The sequence below is a fragment of the Carex rostrata genome, chromosome 5 (genome assembly GCF_964058835.1).
Source record: "Carex rostrata chromosome 5, lpCarRost1.2, whole genome shotgun sequence".
In the NCBI taxonomy this organism is placed as follows: Eukaryota; Viridiplantae; Streptophyta; class Magnoliopsida; order Poales; family Cyperaceae; genus Carex; species Carex rostrata.
In genome coordinates, this window is record NC_135922.1 from 5937484 (window position 1) to 5960652 (window position 23169).

The 23169-nt window shown below is 32.0% G+C and overlaps 1 protein-coding gene across 1 annotated transcript; it reads right to left on the bottom strand.

Annotated features, from left to right (window-relative positions):
• Nucleotides 1-3048: 3048 nt before the first annotated feature.
• LOC144553760 (uncharacterized) lies at nt 3049-3990 on the bottom strand. Its single transcript, XM_078301959.1, has 5 exons — nt 3786-3990; nt 3578-3677; nt 3352-3476; nt 3190-3268; nt 3049-3087 (listed from the first exon to the last, which is right to left on the bottom strand). Exons 1-5 carry the CDS (start codon nt 3988-3990, stop codon nt 3072-3074), a joined length of 525 nt encoding a protein of 174 aa, XP_078158085.1. The 3' UTR covers nt 3049-3071.
• Between the last annotated feature and the right edge of the window lie 19179 nt (nt 3991-23169).

A 23169-nucleotide genomic window follows, 5' to 3' on the forward strand; every position in this document is an offset into this window, starting at 1 on the left:
CAATTCGTTCCTAGAGCTGGTAAGCAACTGTACAAATATAAAGTATACCCAAAAAAGGTATTTTCAACCCCTGGTTTTGAGCTTGAAATAAAAATAAATAAAACAAAGATAATACAAAAGATAGTTATGGTTTCAAAACCCTACAGTACATGCCTTAATCCATCCAAAAACATTTCTTTTTAACGTCTGTCTAGAGGGAAAAAAATGAAGCAAAAGAGAGGACGCTCTTTTTTTTTTTCTGCGCCAGACTTCATAAACATTGGCGTTTGCATATTTTCAGAAATTTTCGAATATTGATCTAATTTTAATTATTATTTTTAATTCTTGTTAATAAAAAAATTTGGGTGGGTCTCTCCCCTGTATCACTAGCACAATATGTAAATAAATAAAAAGGTGAATTGTCTCATTTATTTTTCTCCCAAATTTTTCATCAATGATGAGATTTATACATATTGTAACGCTTATTAAGTAAATTAGATTTTTAATTGTCTGATATTATCGTCTTTAAACATCAGCAAACTATAAATAAATTGGCAAATTATATGAAATTAATTTGTTGGTTGTTTCTTTCCAAAAGTTTCTTTAATTTAGTCTTAGTTAAATTGATTTAAAAACAGTATTAAAAATTATTCATTGTGAAGTACATGCTGTTTTACTTAATCCTTAAACCCGTTGTAAGTTATCATAAATTAAATCTATTCCAAAATCTTCGTATCAGAGATTGTGGATTTACAAGAATTATAGGTGTGAAGAAAAAGAAATTGTTTATAATGTCAATGCAGGTTAACAAAGGCACTTGCTTTTTTAAAAGCAGCAGTTGTTTTCCTTGTTGAATTTTTGTTTTTTGACAAATAAAATAGGATCTAGCCTTTTTTCATTAATCATTTTGCAGTTACAAGGGAGTTGTAACCAAAATTAGAAAAAATACAATTCTGCTCAAAACATTTGAGCATAAATAAAATTTAAAAGAAAATGTAACATCCCAATTTTCGAACACACGAAAGTTTATTTAAATTGAAGTGATTTTAAAATGGTAATGTGGATATTCAAATATATTTACTAACTTTTGCATTTTAATAATTAGTAATTACTACTAGACAAACACATAAGATGTACTAAATAAAAATTTCTAATAATATTGTACCTAATATATTCCTACTAGATTAAAGTTATGTGAAATAGTTTAATTCGTTATTGAATTAAAGTCTTACCATGGTTATAAATATTTAGTCTAGTTGGAGGTATTTTGAAATATATCTATAACTTTATCTTAATTAAGTTCTTAACATCTAAAAGGTCAAGTACATTTCTTAAAATGCAAAGGATTTAGGTGTAAATATGCTAATCATTTCATTGAGAATAATTGATAATTGAATATCTTTGAAATGCTTAAAATATATTTTGGAGACAAATATCCCCCACCTCTTCTATTGTAAAATTATTAATTTTTACCACTCACCTAATCTTACTATTTTACTCATGTGACGTGTCACTCTCTCTGTAAATTATCTAATTCAATTTTGCCACTCACCTAACTCCAATTTCTAACCCGTGTCATTCACTCTTATTCCCTTTTTAATTTTTTGAAAAAAGAGGCAGAGTCTGCCTTGTATTGCATTAAAACGAGACCTGGGTTACAACAGTACTATGCACACGTGAACAGTGGCATGCAACAGAACCGAAACCACTCACACGAAAACAACATTCAACAAAAGAAACAACCAAATGCAAAAGAAACAACAGTAGCTCATTAATTGAGCTGCTATGCACAGTGTTTGTCCCAAAGAGTGGCTTCATGCACAATCCATCTCAAGACCACATCAACAGATGCTCTTCTCGCCTCAAAAATCCTCAGGTTTCTATGCCTCCAGATGCCCTAATCAGTTCAGATTGATAATCCATCTAAGTTAGTTCATCGTTTAGAATCGAGCTAATTAATATGAAAGTATATGCTTTAAACCACCTTCAAATATCATCAAAATCATTGTCAATAGAAGGGGGGAAAAGGAAGGATCCGAACTGTGAAGACACAAAAGAAAAAGCAAAATGGGTTGTGGTGGGTTCTTTTAACTGCTGGTGTAAGATAAGGAAAAATTCGTCATCTCTTTAATTATATTTTCTATTTTTTTATTAAACGGCCCCGGTACACCTCGGCATCTTTTAGATGCTATTCTTGAGAGTTCAACCTGTGCCTCTTTGTAGAGAGTTGGAGTTTGTGCCACTACGCTAAGCCCACGGTTCTAACTTCTACGTCATCTCTTCAATTAAATACTAAGTACATTTTTAATGAATGTAATGAGGTTAATTATGGGCTGGTACCTGGTGGGATGATATCAAAGGGCAATAAATTTCATTGATAAATTTCTAGTAATGGAAAATGGATGAAAAGAAATCTAATTTATATGAAAGAATTGATAGGTACATACACAAATTCAATAGCATGAAAAGCTCAGAGACAATTTGAGAATTTTAACAGTATGGTGATTATTTGCAAATATTTATGAATTTGGGAATAATTTATAGACAGCATATTCTATTAATAGACACTCATCAATGCATCTAATTTGGAGTTAGATCCAAGTGGAATTAAGGAAAAAAAAATACCATATTTAAAATTTGACGTGCAGTCTTTAAGTCTCCAGCACCAAAATATCCCAATGTCAAAACATCTAAAATAGCAGCTTTCAATCCCTTTTGAACTGTTTTCCATCGCCTGCTTCACCAACTCATAATTGGCCTCAAGGAGCTATACCACATTGGCCATTTCTCAGTACTTGAGTTTGGTCTTAATCTTAGTACTAGTAATCGTGCCCGTGCACAGCAACGGGAGCAAATTATGTAGTAGAAAACCTAATTTACTAAACAAAAAATTTCATAAAAAATAGAGAAAATAAATATCGCTGAATGTAAATCAAAGATATTATTTCTGAATTGAATATAGAAATAAAAAAATATAACATTCTCTAATAAAAACCATAAACATACAAAGCTAAAACAAAACAAACAACCTAAAAGTACTGAAGTAAGTAATTTCAATACGCTGACAACCTGACACCAAATTTGGTAGCACCTCACGGCATGTTGAGCCTGTACATAGTAAACAAACTGTTTTAATCAAGGAACTTCAATTTGATTAATATTGATTAATTTAAGACAAAGAGTATTTTGATATTTTAATTTTAGAAGTACCTAAGTCTCAACTCTTCGTATTCTGGCATCTGGGGATTAAAATGGACAGTGGAAATATCCGTGGCAAGCAAATGATTATCTGTAAAATATTTTTATTTATTTAGTTTAAATTTAGTTTTTAAAATTTCAAATAAACATAAAAGATATAAATTTGTTACATACATGGTGTATCAACAAGTACTTTCACCCGAGTGACGAAAATAATAGACTTTTGTTCAATAGCTTGGAGGACTCCCGGGTTGTTCTCGAAGGGTTTGCCTACCATCAACAATGGAATGACAGTTCCTCTAAACATTGAAAACATTGTAAGCAATTATGTGAACCTTTAATGTTCGATTTGAAATATTCAAATTTTAATTAGTAAGTGTTGTTTATTATTATTACTCACGTCGGATGAAATAGATATATCTTAACGGAAGGCACAAGTTCTCGACCTCTCCATTCGACGAAATTCACTTGGTGAGCATAACTCACTTGACCGAGAACATCTAAAACAAAGTCAATATATGTTGCCAATTATATAGTTTAGTAATGATAGTTAAGATTAAGATTAAGATTAAGATATTTAATTAAATAGGTAGTCACAAGTTAATTACCTGTGAGATATTTGCCGCGTGGTATCGCCTTAATTTGATCTATGGGTTGTGGCGTTGGGTAAATTGCAAAATTTGGATCGACTTGAAGAGTAACAAGAGTGGTTCGCCTTTCATCAATAGCAATCATGAAATCATCATTCGTGAGTTTATAGTTCTCGTATCTGAGACCATCTAATGGAAGGGGTTCAACACGGAAGTGTTCCATGCGATACATATCACCAATTTTTATATTGGCCTATACGTATGATCTCATTTGACATGGAACCCTCGCTAACATTTTCTCTCTCTAAAATTTAAAAATCGAGAGTTAAAAATTGCGAGTTGCATTGGAACATATAATCATAAATAAAAACTATTATGTATGTAGTTAGGTAACTAAATTGGAAAGCGTATAACAATGAAATTCTTACGGCATTGTCAAGGAGGACCAAGAATAGGCGTCTTTCATCGTTACCGATATCGACCTCCAACATGAAGTGCACTCGCACGGCAGTGATAGCCCACCAATGATAAATGCAGTGATAGTCCATCAAGCTCGCGAAATTGTCCACAAAATATCCAGGTCTGAAAGGATATGATATTTAGGCAAAATATCAGAACAATTATACCAGAAAGAATTGAAAATGCCACATTTTTGGCAAAGATATTTGATTCCTATCTAATTAAAATAACACATCTTATTAATAAAACATCAATAAATGAAAGATGAAGACTCATACATAAATTAGCAAATAATAAACGAAAGAAGGTAATTTTTATGGCTCAGGGACTATGATGAGCAGGTGGTTTTGTAACTGACAAATTTCAGGAACCAGCAGTTCTCTATTCTGACAGTCTGATTTGTGATTTTTTCTGAGAGCAATTGGCTGGGCCAAATTTGGAGTTATTTATATGGAAATGACCATCAATACTTGAACTTTATGTCTAATTAATTTCAGAATTTTTATGGCTCAGGGACTATGATGAACAGGTGGTTTTGTAACTGACAAATTTCAGGAACCAGCAGTTCTCTATTCTGACAGTCTGATTTGTGATTTTTTCTGAGAGCAATTGGCTGGGCAAAATTTGGAGTTCTTTATATGGAAATGACCATCAATACTTGAAATTTATGCCTAATTAATTTCAGAATTTTTATGGCTCAGGGACTATGATGAACAGGTGGTTTTGTAACTGACAAATTTCAGGCTGGTAGCAATTTTCCTGAACCAGTCCCAATTTCAAAAGATGAACTTCTAAAATCGATTATAAATCACAGAAAATTTCAAATAGAGACATTTCTTTTTCATTATATTCATATGAATGTCCTCTTCATTATTTTCTGGGTCTGTACAACAAAATAATTGATCCATAGTATGGACCTCTGTGCTATGCATAGTTGTAAGTCAACAAGCTAAAACTATGTTTTTGTACCAGCAAGCATACAAGCTCGTACCAGGAAGGACACAGGTAAACCAGACAAGAGGAGGCTCAACTTCGTTTTATTAAAAAATTTCATGATGGGATAACAATCGTACCTTCACATCGATCAGTGATGACAGGTGCAACAAATTCTTCACACAAATCCATTATGTTGATTTCCTCTATATTTGTAAGATTCTTATTTGTTAGTAAGAATAATACTCTAAATTAATAATTCTTGTAAAATAATGTTATGGAATGCTATAAACATATACCTTCAGTAATATTATCAAATTCATTTGTACTGTCATTTTGTTGTATCAGCACCGGTGGTTGGTTCTTGGCTCTGTTGTATACCCTCTTACGGCATGTTTGTACACCTACAAGGAAATCCAACTCAATATAAATTTTGATAAAAGAAATGAACTTACACTTGTTTTAACGATTGAAAAACAAAATATGATTGTACCAGCTCCATCAAAACGCACGCTTAGTGGAGGAGATGTTGCAATTGCACTTTGTATGGGAGAATTGCTACTCTGCCCTGTTTGCTGCTGCTTCTTTGCACGATTTTTCAGTAGAAGAGCTTGTTTCTTTTCCTGACTCATTTCTTGATATGTTCTATTGAAGTACTTTTTCTTTTGTTTCAATCGTTTCTCTGTGAGACAAAGAATGAATGATGTTAAAAATTGTTTGAAAGGTCAGCATGTGTGCAGTTCAAAACTTCAAATCGTGTAGATTGAGTTATTGCTATCGAAATACCTGATGTTGTTGGTTCTGTTGCATCTAAATTTTTTTGGCCATTGTTAAGTGGTGGTTGATTTTCCTTTCCATGATAATGCCTCTCCATTGCATCTGGCGTGGAAGTGAGAGGAGGCAAGAGGAGGGCGGAGGGCGCGCGTTTTTTAAAAAAAACTAATAGACGGCGGTTTGGTGAAGAGATGGAGCGGGGTGAAATACATAGAATCTTGCTGTAGAATCTTTTAGAGGAGAGACGGAGCACCAGAAATACATAGAGGAGAAGAGACGGAGAAGAGACGGAGCGCCAGAGAAATAATTCCTCTATGTATTCATGATGGGAGAAGAGACGGAGCGCCAGAGCGGAGCGCGCCAGAGACGGACGGAGTGAAGAGATGAGCGCCAGGAATTGTTTTAGGTTTTTAGGGATCTTATGTGGCGCGAACAGTGGGGTCTTAAGTGTTGAAGAGTAAAATTTAGAAAATTCTGTTGTATCTGATCTGAAAATTGAATGGCTGATATTAATTCCGAAAATTTAACTTTTAATCACAACCTTTGCAGGATCTAGACATTAAGCTCCTTAATAAGGTAGGGAGATATAAATCCTTAAGCTGGCTGATAAGCTTGCTGTTATTGTTGCTTTGAGATTCGTGTTGACCATCAAGTCCAATTGATAACTCCACAAGTATACTTGATCTGACTACTTATTAACATGGCAAATGGAACATCTCAATGAGGCTATTAAATTAATCTAAACTTTTGGATGAAACTTAATTGTAAAATGATGAGTGGTTCATGTAGAGTAATGGCAATTATTAATTGAAGAAAGTTTCCTTGATTTGTGGTAGTAACTCAACCTGATTCAACTTGGAACAAAAGGTGGCCATGACCCAACCCAGAGAACAAGTCTAATTTGGAATGAAAGGTGCAGTACGAAATTGAATTTAGCTAAGAACGAAAATTTAAGATGCAACATTTTTGGTTCCAGTTCGGAAACACAAAAATATTTAAATGAAAGAAGATAAAATACCTTGATTTATAAGGATCTGGAGGAAACATGAGAGGAGCCGTGTCAGGTGGTAGCCGGAGGTCAGCGCTCTGTGCAAAATCGATAGACCTGTGGGAGAGAGAGGAAAGAGTAGCGAAAGGGGCATCAGTACGATTGTAGCTAGAGAGACGGCTGCGGGAGAAGACGCACTGAGAGAGAGAGGGGCGATCGGAGGAGAGGTGTTTGCTTTTTCTCTTTCACAAGAGAGAGAGAGGGGAAGGGGGCTGGATCGGAAGAATGAAAGAGCATTACTGGACGCCTCCAGTGAATTCGCCAAAATTAAAAGCATCCCTTCCAACTTCACCCTTTAATCAATCAACGGTTGTAGTTGATTCAGTCCATAATTATTACTGTAGCAGAAATCCACAGAAGCAACCCTCTTATTCTTATATGAAACATGCTAAAATACGGTATATTATATGGTTTCAGTTGAAGGTTCTTTCATAGACAACAGCATATATTAAAAAAACTCAATGACACACAGATATATGAGTATTGTTAAGGTTACTTATTAGTTACTATTACTTAATAGTAGCTAACAGCCCGGCCGCTTGGTCGTGGATTTTTCGGTGGAAGGGGAGTTGTTGAAGAATTAAAGGACGGCTCATATTGGGTAAATTTTAAACCATATTGTTTATTGCCTTATTCTAACAAATTCACCTTAAGTTCGTATACCAGTTTAAACCATATTGCTTATTTCCTTATTCTAACGGCTCATATTGGTTATCCAATCATCTCATACTAATTTTCCTTCTGAGTTTTGGTAAAATTATATGAAAATCAAGCCCCAATTAAATAAAAATCATAATTAAGTTCCTGATTAAAAGCTCTACAAAATAATGGTACAATGTTACACAGACTACCCTTCATAATACCAGAAAATGGTGTCTATTGATTTGTATCTCAAAGACAAGTACATCTTGCTGGTAATAAACTATTTTTTTTTCTTTACTAATAAATAGACAAATCACCCAAGGTTTATGGGGGAGAATTTGGAGAAGAACAAACAATTTTTTTTGACTTGAGAGCCTAGCGAAGAAGCACAAATGCACAACTGCTCAACTAGCTCTGGCATGGGTTCCCATCCCAGGTTTGTTTGATTTATTTTCTATCACATATTTTCTCAAATGATTATTTTTAGAAAACAAACATTCCTTCTCAAATGGTTTAAACAATATATGCTTGCTATCATTAACATTTTCATGTATGGCCAATTGCCATAACAATAGCAAAACAATGACTAAAATAATAATACTGACAATTGAAATGTAATTTTTTTTTTGTGTAGGTTATATGAGGAACCACCAAAATTAAGAACTTGGAGAGCAACATAAGTGCACTCAAAGTGAAACTCTCAGATGAAGACATCAAAGAGTTAACTGATTTGGTAAATGCAGATGATGTGGCAGGTAGTAGATCAGTAAGTGAAAATGAGCGTGCAAACTGAAAATATGCAAATACACCACCTCTTAATATGTGAGAAAAATGAACATTTTTGACGATTTACTATTTTTGTTTACTTTCCAGTTTAATTAATTGGCAGATGAGCGGCTATATATAACTGATTTATTATATTGCAGTTACTTCCATTTTATTTTTGTTTTGTTGCTAATATCTCCTCCAATTACTTTCAATTAATTTATCATAAACTTATCATAAACTTGACCTTAAGCTACAAAATGAAAGGCAAAAAATAAAATGACCTGCCATAACTTGAATAGTCACATAAAACCTTACAAAGAAGAAGCAACAAATGATCTCTCCAAAGTAGCTATTAAGTTCATAAGGTCTTTATCAAGGATTAGTGGATCACAAACTCCAATAAATGAAGTCACAAAATGGGCCCTATCATTTTTCAATGTGCAGTGAATTTGATCTAGTGTTCACACAGGAGCTTGGAATTGTTAGTATTACATAAATATCAAGATGTGATGATAAAAAAATAGTTATATTGTAAATTAAATTAAATTTGATTTATGTGAATGTTCATTATGTAACTTTTAATATTAATTTATAATTTATAACCCCACTACCTCATTGCTATTATCATTCATTTTCTCCTTTATTATTATAACGTCTTTTTATGTACAATTTCTAGCCTATAAATAGAGATTTTGTAAACATAAAAAATATACACAAAAGTAGATAATAAAATTATGTTATTGCTTTCTCTATCTATCTCTCGTGTTATATATTTACTTTATTTTTGTTGTAACTTTACTTTAATTTTACAACATCTTATATATATCTTAACTTTTTTATTGTTCTCGTGCTTGAATACCAAAAAAAAGAAGAAAAAAAACCCTGCTCTGTGGGGGTCTCAAGTTCTCTCCGAATGTAAATTAAAAATATAAGAGTATCACAAGTTGATCAGGGGATCGAAAGGGACTTCTATTTTACAGCCCTTGGGTTTTGGCACCAGGTTACAGGCTACAATCACTTCAGAAAATTGCAAATAAGCGATAGACTTGAAAATTTAGTTGTTTCAAAGAATGTGGTTCTCTCTACAATTGATCCGGGCAACGCAATTAAAATTGTCAATTAATATCTCCGATCCAATAAATGATACAATACTCTAGTTTTGCTCACCAAATTTTCTTTGATCGAATAATCGATATAGCACCGCGAGCAAAGCTAGCTTGTACTATGACCATCAAGAGAATTTGATGAGTGTAACTCTAAAATCTATTAAAACCATTGAAACCGATCAATTTCACAAGTGATATGTGCACATGTAAAATTTTAAAATTTTAAAATTCATTTAGTATAAAATAAAATGGTAAAAAAATTTGGTGAGCAAAAAAAAGTGATTTTGTACCTATCTAAAAAAATAATATTTTTTTTCAAAAAAACTTAAAATTTGAATATTAAAAATAATGATAAAGATGTGAGGTATGAATGAGAAAAATATTCCAATATTTTCTAGGTGTAAATAAATTAGAATGTATGCATCTCCAACTCTATACGTTAGACATTATTCATTCCCAAGTTAATATTTTCTTGCATGGCTCACAATATTTCTCCTTTGCATTGTTACATCCTCGTTCTTGGATGTTTGCTTTATTCTCATTCTTCACAAGCCCTTGAGGAAAGCAATGTTGTTGGACAAGTATCCTCTCCATTATTGTAAAAGATTCCCTTCACTTTACGGTTTGAGATTAACTCTCAGCCGCTTGAGATTCAGGCTAGCGCAGGTAGAAGTATTAATGGGCTTTGCAATTTGTGCCAAGTGAAAATAAATGGTCCAGATCCAATAATTGTAAAAGATTCCCTAGTACAGTACCAGGGAGGATGTGAATTCCATTTTTTGATGTCCGATATCTATTGTCTAGCTTTGTTTTCTCTTCTCCAATATGTACATTACAGTCTTGCGTAATCTCTCCATTGATTTGAACTTCATTTTTTGTTGTTGTTGTTGTTATTAGCTTAAATAAATAGTAGCTAATGCACGGTTCAGTTAATTTCTTTTGTTACTACAATAGTGGTTTATTTTAGATTGATAATCTGATGTGATAATTGTTGGGATGTACCACAGTTTCTAAATTAGCAAATTTGCTTTAAAAGAAAACATTTTTTCAATGACACGCTAGCTAATTAATTGGTTCAAATATTTTCTTTCCTTATATGTAGCACTCTCACTCTCTTAATTGCAATTCATAATTCATTTTTGGGATGGAGTGATTCAGAAATTATGAATCCCTTAATTGCTAAACTCAGTGACGTGGCTAATTTTAATTTCTAAATGTTTTCTGAGATAGAGATGCTCTTAATATTCCTTTCGTTCTGTGTGTGGTTACCTTTTCCTTTTGATTTTGTTTTCTCTTTTGTAAATTTGAGGCTTAATTTAATTATTCATAAGAGGTGTAAAGCATAATTGCAAGACAAGGAAATGGTGAAATACTCTTGCTTTTAGTAATGTGGATATCCATATGTTTTATTCTTTACTTCTTCTTTCCTCTTTGATGATACGGAAATTCTTTGCTTGAGAGACTAGCTACGTACTCTTTCCACTTTTAAACCCCTTAACAAACCAGAAATTTTAAATTTATCATTCATTAAAAAAAAAGAAACCAATCCACCACCAATTCTATGGAATTCAAAATTCACCATTAAAAATTGGGTAGGCCCCGCATTTTTTTTTTGGTCACTCAAGTTGGTTAAAAAATAAGTTTTTGGATGCAAGACTCAACGTGAAGTTGCGTCCATGCTGAATTTGAAATTCCCACAAAATCGTGGTTTTTTTATTTATCATTTTTAATGGTGAAAATAAAAGTTTCGGCTTAACAAACAATTAGATTTCTTTTCCTTTACTTTATCATTTTTTTCTCTCTTTTTTTTTTCCTCTTCCAAACAGGTTATAAGAGGAAGATAGGTATATTATATAGGGGTATCTTTCTTTTACTTTGAAAAGAGAGGTATCTTAGGGGGTTTTTTTTTTCTCTTTTTTCTTTTACTTTTCTGTTCAGCAGGTATATAAGAGGAAGATGTCTCCCTCTCTCCTCTAACTATCACTTCTAAATTTTGGTAATTCCATTCAAATAATTTTCCTTTTATCTTATATATAGTTGAATTTGAGCCTCAATTTTAGTGCTCAGTGTTAAGGGAGAATTACAAAAGTAGAACAACAAACTAGAAAATAGAGAAACACAAGGAATGCTAGAGCAACAACTTCTCTATTTTGAATCATATCTCTTACAAGGTAAAGATTTTATGTTGTCTTCAATCTTTCTGTGTTTTATTATAACCTTCTCTATTACTTCATTATTATTTTATGATCATTTTTACCATTATGTTACTTACAAGTGTCATTTAATATTTCAAACGATTTTAGTATGATTGTAGTGGTAATTTCATAGTGGAAGAGAGAACATTTATATATTCTTAAAATTCAGAAATTCTTATTGATATCAGACTATGTTTTTATAATATGGGTTATTCACTTCTTAGTGTGATTGCACATAAAAAAAGAGAAAGAAATTCTGCACATTGGAGCGAATTATAAGGCTTCAATTTGTTTCAATTACTTTTCTAGCCTATTATGTATACAAACAGCAAGGACAAGTATAAAAAAAAATTGGTACAACTTTTTGATTGGAACTTATTGACTACAACTACAAGTATAAAAAAATTCAATTAAATAATTTAAATGATGTACGATTTTTTTTTTTTTACTTTTTATAAAGGAATTTAAGGAAACTAATATTGATGCAACCTTTCGACTCACACTGTGACTGTCCTTTGATCTTAAAAACTACCCAGTTGACTAGACGAAGGAAATTCCTTGAGTCCACTCACAAGTCTCCAGGGAATAACCAAAAAGGAATTAATGTCATTCTTAGGCGTTTGGCGTTGGGTATTAAAGTAGCGTACAAGTCATTTATATATCTTATTAGGACAGTGTGTCATTTAATAACTTAATTAGTTTAATTATTATTTAAATATTTTAATAGGACGGTGTGTTTAGAGGCTAAAATAAGTCCAATGTTGAGTCAAAACCTTCCAATTCAAGTTATGTATGAATTGGTTTTTAAAGTATAAATTATAGATGTTAAAACCGAGTATGAAAACACAAATTATTAAGAAAAACGTGTACAATTCATAGTTATTTAGAAAAAAAATACCAATCAATCTTAAATCTGAATTCAAATGAAGCACTACATTAACCAATATACCAAAAACACTAAATTAAATTCCAAAAAGATATAAATTAAAACACAACACATATCAAAAACACTACATTTACCAATATAAATAAATTTACAATTAAATTAAACAAATTGTTAAATGAACAACATTCTAACTAAGAAAAACATGTAAATATAACATAAAAGCCAAGGTCTGAGACTTTATACATTTACATGATTAATGTCTAAGAAAAAAGTATGGTTAAACAAAATAAATTATTAGAAAGGAAAAAACTTCATCAGAACCTGAAAAATGGAGTTATGCCTATAGGTTATAAAGATTACAGATCTCCTCGCAAGCTTTCGAAATCAGGGTAAAATACTGAAAATCGAACACTCGAGCGAAGGGTTACGTCCGTTTGAAGTTTCTTCGTTCCCTATTGCCTTCTCAGTGAAAATATCTCCTCCCTTGTCTTACCTCTCGCCTTAGCATTGTCTGTTTGGAAGAGTTGCCTCAAAGGAATATATATGTACATGGAAGAGATGTTTTAGATATGAGAGATATGTCTTAGAAAAAGATAGATAGAGATGCATTATAACAGGAGGGCATGGATCGATGACGTGCAATTTTTTGCATTTCTTTATCACAAATGAATCATACAAAAAATTGCATATAATTACAAGCATAATTTTTATCTAAAAAGCCTCCTACCGAGCATTTATACAAGCTTTTGAAAATGAGCTAGAACATTCATATAGGTTTTTTTGAATACTGTACATTATTCTTGGAGCACATTTATACACGGTTCTTTATAAAAATTTGTGTATGAATATTGAAGCTCATTTTCAGAGCGCACCTTCTTGCTTTACACATGAATTTAATGAAAATTTTGAGAAAATGTATATGATGTACCTTAGTTGATTAGTGTTTTTGCGGTAGTGACACTTCGCAAAATATTTCATTAATTCGGAGTCATAATTGAGAAAATGTTTTTGCCGACCATCTATATGAAAAAGGAAAACTACCTTGTGTAGTCTTATGCATATTCATTTACTACGTACGGGAGGATTCTAGGAATTAAAGCCAAAAGAGGAGAATTTGTACGCCGTATTTATCATATATATTATAAATATCAGTACCTCAAACAAGAGTATGACGAAGAAATGGTCCTCTAGGGTATTCTCATTGCTCGAATAATAAAAAATTAAATGTGCTAATACAAGATTTTGCAATTTGCATTGGTGTCTGTGCAAAAATGTAGCAGATGCAACTAGGTTTTTTTTAATATTAATTACGACATTTCATGCACAGAGATGACATGCTTTTGCGTGTCTAATTAATTACATCATTGCCTGATTAATTACATCAAGTATATATTCATCCAGGAACCTCTAAGCCTACAAAACAAAGCAATCAACAAATGCAGCAATAATTTCATCGTCGCTAGTGTGCTCAAATTTTTCCCGAAATGGTACGCTCTATCTTTTTTTTATATATATATATTTTTTTGAGTAAAGGTTGGAGGTCAAGCCACCCAACTATTTAGTACCTTTGTTATTATAACAAAGGATTTCTCCCATCTGGATTTCAAACTCATTACCTTTCAGATAGAGACATGTGTCTTTGCCACTAGATCAAAGGCTAGTTCTCCTATCTTTTTTATATAGATGTCAAAATGAAGGTTTTCTATGAAAAATGAGTGTTCAGAAACTAATTAGAGAGAAATTCTTCTAATTCATATATTAATCATCTTTAAAATTCCTTTTGTGCACTATGTGATTTAATGAAGGCGTCAACTCAAGCTGTCATAAAGAAGGTCGGGCCAGTTGGCGGGAGTGGTGGGGTGGTGAAAGATATGAATATCAATGGCATCAATCGCATTGTTGAGATCAGTGTTCGACATGGTTCTGTTATTCATGCTCTTATTGTACGTTTTCTACAAGATACCGGTGAGGAAAGTACCGAGGTGTGGGGTGGACGAGGAGGAAATCTGGCAGAGGTACTACCTTTTTTCATCTCTAAACTAATAGAATTCCAACTCTGAGAGCAAGAAGTGGAAAGTCTTATTTCTTGGTAAAGCAAATTGACCACATTGATCCTTTACTTGATAATAATAGAGGAAGAATATAGTGAAATGCAGGACGTTATCCTACTGTTAGCAGGACCACTTGAACTGGTACTGATAATTGTACCAATGGGGCTTCATAAGTGATGAAAAACAAAATAATATAGTGACCAAGGATTTTTCTGTGAAATTTGGCAAGAAAAATATAAAAGTAATCATTAAATCGAACTTACACTTATGTTGGAATGAAATGAAGTGAATTTTGTCAAAAATTTTGAACTTTGATTAATGTGTTCATCAATAGTAAATGTTGATTAATGTAGCCACCAAAAGGATATTAATGATATATGTTATATGCGCTTTGTCTTGTAGTTAAATCTTGAAGATTCTGAGTACATTACCTCCATTAAAGGCCACTATGGTTACTACTGGGGTATGATTGTTGTGAGATCACTTAAATTTGAGACAAACATGAGATCTTTTGGACCATATGGTCGAGGAGGGATATTCCCTTTTGAATTCCCAGCAATTAGTGGTCAAATTATTGGTTTCTATGGACGCTCAGGAAAATATCTTAATGCATTTGGAGTTTACGTCAAGGTGTGTAATAAAATTATTATTATTGATAATAAACATCTCTATTTTATCTATTGTAAAATTGATCTGGAATCAAGTAACATACAATTTCATAAAATGTTAAACAAAATACACCTTCAGATTTGTAAACAAAACATAATTCTGGGACCCAAATATAGATCATATCATGCTCCCATTCTCTTAACTCTCATTCACTTCCACCTTGTATTGTCTAATAGAAAATGTATTCAGTCGACCCCCAGGTAATTGTCCTCTAATCTGTATTCATTTCCTCCTTTTGGAAATTAATAAATGCAATTTACTTCACCCAGGACAAAGAAGAAATCATCAAGAAAGAACTCGAGGATTGCAAGCAGGTCTCTTTTTCTCACCATATTCCCGCAAATATATTTCTTACATTGTTTAATGAGTCACTTGGAGATTGTCAATATTGATTTTTCTCTCTTTCGGACACAGAATTTGAAACACACAGAAGTCAAATATTCGAAGTTAATGCCAAAATTAAAAGCTGAGTTGGATCACAAAGATGACATTCAAAAGAAGCTCGAATTTGAGGTACTTCTTGTGGAGTATTATTTTTCATACTTTTTTAATTGGCTATTCAATTTGATTGACTTGCATATGTATTGGTTTTTCTATTGATAGATCGAGTCCTTAAGAGCTGAGTTGGATAAAAAAGAAGAAATTCAAAAGATGCTCAAATCTGAGGTACTGATTGTGAAGTATTCTTTTTCATACTTTTTTAATTGGTTGTTCACTTTTGATTGACTCGCATATGCATTGGTTTTTCTATTGATAGATCGAGTCCTTAAAAAGCAAGAATGAAGAAATACCAAAATTAAGAGCAGAGTTGGATAACAAAGATGAAATTCAAAAGAAACTCGAATCTGAGTTGGATAACAAAGAAGAAGTTCAAAAGAAGCTCATATCTAAGGTACTGATTGTGGAGTGTTATATTTCATATTTTTTTTAAATGGTTGTTCACTTTTGATTGACTCGCATATGCATTGGTTTTTCTACTGATAGATCGAGTCCTTAAGAGCTGAGTTTGATAAAAAAGAAGAAATTCAAAAGATGCTCAAATCTATGGTACTGATCGTGGAGAATTATTTTTTATATTGTTTTAATTGGGTGTTCACTTTTGATTAACTCACATAAGCATTGGCTTTTCAATTGATAGATCGAGTCCTTGAGAGCTGAGTTGGATAAAAAAGAAGAAATTCAAAAGATGCTCAAATCTGAGGTACTGATCGTTGAGTATTATTTCTTATACTTTTTTAATTGGTTATTCACTTTTAATTGACTCGCATATGCATTGGTTTTTCTATTGATAGATCGAGTCCTTAAAAATCAAGAATGATGAAATACCAAAATTAAGAGCTGAGTTAGATAACAAAGATGAAATTCAAAAGAAGCTCGAATCTGAGTTGGATAACAAAGAAGAAATTCAAAATAAGCTCCTTTCTAAGGTACTTATTGTGAAGTATTATTTTTCATATTTTTTTAATTGGTTGTTCACTTTTGATTGACTCACATATGCAATCTTTTTTCTATTGATAGATCGAGTCCTTAAGAGCTGAGTTGGACAAAAAAGAAGAAATTCAAAAGATGCTCAAATCTATGGTACTAATCGTGGAGTATTATTTTTCATACTTTTTTAATTGGTTGTTCACTTTTGATTGACTCGCATATATATTGGTTTTTCTATTGATAGATCGAGTCCTTAAGAGCTGAGTTGGATAAGAAAGATGAAATTGAAAAGATACTCAAATCTGAGGTACTGATGGTGGAGTATTATTTTTCATACTTTTTTAATTAGTGGTTTATTTTTTATTGACTCGCATATGTGTTGGTTTTCCTATTCATAGATCGAGTCCTTAAAAATCAAGAATGATGAAATACCAAAATTAAGAGCTGAGTTGGATGACAAAGATGAAATTCAAAAGAAGCTCGAATCTGAGTTGGATAACAAAGAAGAAATGCAAAAGAAGCTGATATCTAAGGTACTGATGTGGAGTATTATTTTTCATATTTTTCTAATTAGTTGTCCACTTTTGGTTGACTTGCATATGCATTGATTTTTCTATTGATAGATCGAGTCCTTCAGAGCTAAGTTGGATAAAAAAGAAGAAATTCAAAAGATGCTCAAATCTATGGTACTGATCGTGCAATATTATTTTTCATATTTTTTTAATTGGTTGTTCACTTTTGATTGACTCGCATATGCATTGGTTTCTCGATTGATAGATCGAGTCCTTAAGAGCTGAGTTGGATAAAAAAGATGAAATTCAAAAGATGCTCAATTCTGAGGTACTGATCATGGTGTATTATTTTTCATACTTTTTTAATTGGTTATTCAATTTTGATTGACTAGCATATGCGTTGGTTTTTCTATTGAAAGATCAAGACCTTAAGAGCTGACTTGGATAACAAAGATGAAATTCAAAAGAAGCTCGAATCTGAGGTACTGATTGTGGAGTATTATTTTTCATACCTTTTTAATTGGTTGTTCACTTTTGATTGACTCGCATATGCATTGGTTTTTCTATTGATAGATCGAGTCCTTAAAAAGAAAGAATGATGAAATACCAAAATTAAGAGCTGAGTTAGATAACAAAGTTGAAATTCAAAAGAAGCTTGAATCTGAGTTGGATAACAAAGATAACATTCAAAAGAAGCTCGAATTTGAGGTACTGATTGTGGAGTATTATTTTTTATACTTTTTTAATTGGTTGTTCACTTTTCATTGACTCGCATATGCATTGGTTTTTCTATTGATAGATCGAGTCTTTAAGAGCTGAGTTGGATAAAAAAGAAGAAATTCAAAAGATACTCAAATCTGAGGTACTGATCGTGGAGTATTATTTTTCATACTTTTTTAATTGGTTGTTCAATTTTGATTGACTCGCATTTGCATTGGTTTTCATATTGATAGAATGAGTCCTTAAGAGCTGAGTTGGATAAAAAAAAAAAATTTCAAAAGATGCTCAAATCTGAGGTACTGATCGTGGAGTATTATTTTTCATACTTTTTTAATTGGTTGTTCACTTTTGATTGACTCGCATATGCATTGATTTTTCTATTGATAGATCGAGTCCTTAAGAGCCGAGTTGGATAAAAAAGAAGAAATTCAAAAGATGCTCAAATCTGAGGTACTGACCATGGAGTATTATTTTTCTTACTTTTTTAATTGGTTGTTCACTTTTGATTGACTCGCATATGCATTGGTTTTTCTATTAATAGATCGAGTCTTTAAGAGCTGAGTTGGATAAAAAAGAAGAAATTCAAAAGATGCTCAAATCTGAGGTACTGATCGTGGGGTATTATTTTTCTTACTTTTTTAATTGGTTGTTCACTTTTGATTGACTCGCATATGCATTCGTTTTTCTATTAATAGATCGAGTCGTTAAGAGCTGAGTTGGATAAAAAAGAACAAATTCAAAAGATGCTCAAATCTGAGGTACTGATCGTGGAGTATTATTTTTCATAATTTTTTAATTGATTTTTCACTTTTGATTGAGTCGCATATGCGTTGGTTTTCCTATTAATAGGTCGAGTCCTTAAAAGCTGAGCTGGATAAAAAAGAAGAAATTCAAAAAATGCTCAAATCTGAGGTACTGATCGTGGAGTGTTATTTTTCATACTTTTTTAAATAGTTGTTCATTTTTTATTAACTCGCATATGCATTGGTTTTTCTATTGATAGATGGAGTCCTTAAAAAGCAGGAATGATGAATTACCAAAATTAAGAGCTGAGTTGGATAAGAAAGATGAAATTCAAAAGAAGCTCGAATTTGAGGTACTGATCGTGGAGTTTTATTTTTCATATTTTTTTTATTTTGATGTTTAGTTTTGATTGACTTTCATATGCATTGGTTTTTCTATGGATAGATCGAGTCCTTAAAAATCAAGAATGATGAATTACCAAAATTAAGAGCTGAGTTGGATAACAAAGATGAAATCCAAAAGGAGCTCGAATCTGAGGTACTGATGGTGGACTTTTATTTTTCATAATTTTTTTATTTTGATGTTCACTTTTGATTGACTTTCATATGCATTGGTTTTTCTATTGATAGATCGAGTCCTTAAAAATCGAGAATGATGAAATACCAAAATTAAGAGCTGAGTTAGATAACAAAGATGAAATTCAAAAGAAACTCGAATCTGTGGTACTGATCGTGAATTATTCTTTTTCATATTTTTTTAATTGGTTTTTTCACTTTTGAATGACTCGCATATGCATTGGTTTTTCTATTGATAGATCGAGCCCAGAAGAGCTGAGTTGGATAAAAAGGAACAAATGCAAAAGATGCTCAAATCTATGGTACTGATTGTGGAGTATTATGTTTCATACTTTTTTAATTGGTTGTTCACTTTTGATTGACTCACATATGCATTGGTTTTTTATTGATAGATCGAGTCCTTAAGAACTGAGGTAGCTGCAGTGCGTAACAAAGAAGAAAATCAAAGGAGGCTAGATGAGGTACTGATTGTCGAGTATTGTTTTTCATACTTTTTTAATTGGTTGTTCACTTTTGATTGACTCGCATATGAATTGGTTTTTCTATTTGTAGATTGAGAGGCAAAGGGCGATTGACCGGCAAAGGGAGATTGACAGGCAAAGGGCGATTGACCGGCAAAGGGAGATTGACAGGCAAAGGGAGATTGACAGACAAAGGGAGATTGACAGGCAAAGGGAAGAGTGTAACATCTTGTAATTTTACGTACGTACGATTTAATCGAAAATTTCGTTTTAAAAATATAATCGATTATTTAATGCCACATAATTAAAAATACTAAATTATCGTACGACATAAATAATTAATATATATATTTATTTGTCTTTCTATATTATTGGTATTTCTTTTTTCCACCTTCATTTAGATATGTCTATTTAACGAAGGAAGCGTCTAATTGTTCACAGTTTTTTGTCCATCATTTGTCCACAACTTTGTCTTGCGCGAATACTGTAAAACTATTTCTACATGCTGTATAATTATACAATATATCACATAAAATATATCAATTAATCACAAAACATTCAGCAACTATTTGAAGTGGTCTTATGATAGTTAGAAAAAGTTTGCAACTTGCACAACAGGACAAAATAAATGTACTTTCAAACTGTACTTTCGAAAATTACAGTTATAGGAAGTTATTGGCAGTTAGAGTTAGTTATTAGCGGTTATTAGCAGTTAGAGTTAATTATTAGCGTCCACACTGGGTTGAATCTTGTATACTGTAAAATTTTCAATTGAATCTTGTATACTGTAAAATTGAATCTTCTACACAGTAAAATTTACAATTGAATCTTGTATACTGTAAAATTGTCAGCAGAACTGTAAAATTGAATGTTGTATACAGTAGAATTTTCAATTGAATCTTGTATACTGTAAAAATTAAATCTTGTATACAGTAGAATTTTCAATTGAATCTTGCATACTGTAAAATTGAATCTCGTATAGTGTAAAATTTTGAAATAATACTGTAAATTTTCAATTGAATCTTGTATACTGTAAAAAGACAGTTAGATAAGAGTGGATAAGGTTGTGGACAAATGGTGGACAAAACCCAGTGGACAAAAATCTTTTCTCTATAACTATAAGATAACCAAACACACAAGGCCCGATTTAACATATTATTAGTTTCGGCAGACCACAATATATATATTGTTAAATTACCCAAATTAGAACAATAACTTCCCAAAATAACCACCTTACATTTAACATCTTTTCGCCTTGTAAATAGCAACTTCTTTTATAATTCAATTAGGCAAGTGTAACTCATTAAATTAACTCATCTGTAGCGTACGCTCTCTCTCTCTCTCTCTCTCTCTCTCTCCGCTTTCTTCACGGAAGAACAAGAAAAAGGTTAGACTTCTACGAAAATATTTCTCTTTTCGTTAATTATTTTCATAGTAACTAATTAAGTTGTTCACCCTGTTGGATAAGAGTTCTTATGTTCAACCTTACGTTAAATTATTTGCATATATAGTAATTGGAGTAAAACAATCTCTCATATTCATTTGTTGGATAAGATTTCTTATATTTATTATTATATAATCGGTGGAATTCAAGTAGGATTTTGATTATCAGAAAATTATGGGATTTCATAAATCAGTTAGTTAAATAATAGTCAAATATTTTAGATAATCATACTTTGTCTGTTTTTAGTCATTCAGAAATTCCGTATTATCTATATATAAATAATGTCTCTAAAATATTACTAACTTGCTGATACATACATATATATATTTCATCAAAGCATCATACTAATTTAATTATATGTATTTTATATAATATATTCTTCTTCCATCTCATCACTGAATCAATATTTTGATCTGTACAACTTATTATTAATATTAACATTTTGAATTTAACTGACAATTAACCTTCCTGACTTGAAACTAATTAAATTGTTTATATGTCACCAGTATATACAGGCATATAAATCGTATTATGTATATATTCACAAATTGATTCTAATATGTTATTTATATTAAGAGGAGGGTTCAAATGCACCCAAATTTTTGTGCACCCAAATGTACCCTATCCTTTTTCTCCATTTTCAAAGTCCGAATAGTCAATCCGAACCGTTAGATGCGATCTATATATTAAGATGTGCTTGGAGACCAAATTTTACATTTTTTCGAATTTTTTTACTATTTATTAAGCCACTTTGAAAAATCGCTGATCCAATGGTCCAGAAAATGTAAAATCAGCGATTTTCAAAGTGGCTTAATAAATAGTAAAAAAATTCCAAAAAATGTAAAATTTGGTCTCCAAGTACATCTTAATATATAGATCGCATCTAACAATTCGGATTGACTATTCGGACTTTGAAAACAGAGAAAAAGGATTTGAAAGATAGGGTGCATTTGGGTGCATTTGAACCCTCATCTTATATTAAATAGTAAAATTTCACCAAAGACCCCGAGATTATTCATCGATGACCCTGGAGTTATTTTTATTATAAACAAGCCTAGTTATAATCTTAAACAGAATCCTTATTGTTTCGCGTTCACCTGCTGTAATAGGTACTTCACAGAATCCCGTCTTGTTTAATAGCTATAATTTTGTTAAATGAGAAGTGTATATAAATATTAATTAGAAATGAAGTTTCGTGGTCTAGATCCGAGTGTCAGAGTAGGAAAAGACGTAAAGACAATAATGAACTGCCACACGACAACAAGTACATGTTTCCTGGATATTGTCAAATTGTTACTTACCATATTGCGTACATTTTATTTATTTAGTTTTGGAATTGTTCATGTTGAATCGAACGATCCATTTGGTTTGTTTAGAGATACAATAGGATTATTCATATCGATCATTAGACTTATAAGTAGGATGTGTTGAGCATGACATTGTGTAATGTTTAATGAAACGAACATAGAATGCAACGGATAATTAAGTTAAAGAAAAGGGGCCAACATGTGTTGAACTCATGTTGGGATGTATACATTGGGTCTGGGTTCGGCTAGGACCCTCATTAACATGACTGTAGGCGAAAGCGGTCCTGTCACGGGTCAAGATCTAGCGTAGTGCGATAGCCAATATCTAGCGTAGGATGGATTCCCCGTTAAGTGAGAAAGTCTCCCGTTATTGGTTGGATTTCCCAGTGGGTTGGCGGTCTTCCAATGTTGGTTGGATTTCCCATTGGATTGGCAAATGAACATATTAACGGAAAACTTGAAAGATAACTAAAGAGGGGTGTGTGTGTGTGTGTAATTTAAAAATGCATTAGTAAGATTGCATGTGAGGATATATTTACAAACATCATATTTGTGTTAATAAGTCAATTTTACAAAATCCGGGACTGAAACTAAATCCCGTAATAAGAGACTGTTCGATCTCTCACCCATTTCCAATTTGATGTGGGTTCCAGGAAATGATGAAGCCGGCAGTCAGCTCG

Coding starts and splice junctions, on each gene's coding strand:
- LOC144553760 (XM_078301959.1), bottom strand. CDS start 3,990: ATGGAACACTTCCGTGTTGAACCCCTTCCATTAGATGGTCTCAGATAC. Junction 3,477..3,577: donor ATATATCTATTTCATCCGAC/GTGAGTAATAAT, acceptor TTCAATGTTTAG/AGGAACTGTCATTCCATTGT. Junction 3,269..3,351: donor AGTACTTGTTGATACACCAT/GTATGTAACAAA, acceptor AATATTTTACAG/ATAATCATTTGCTTGCCACG.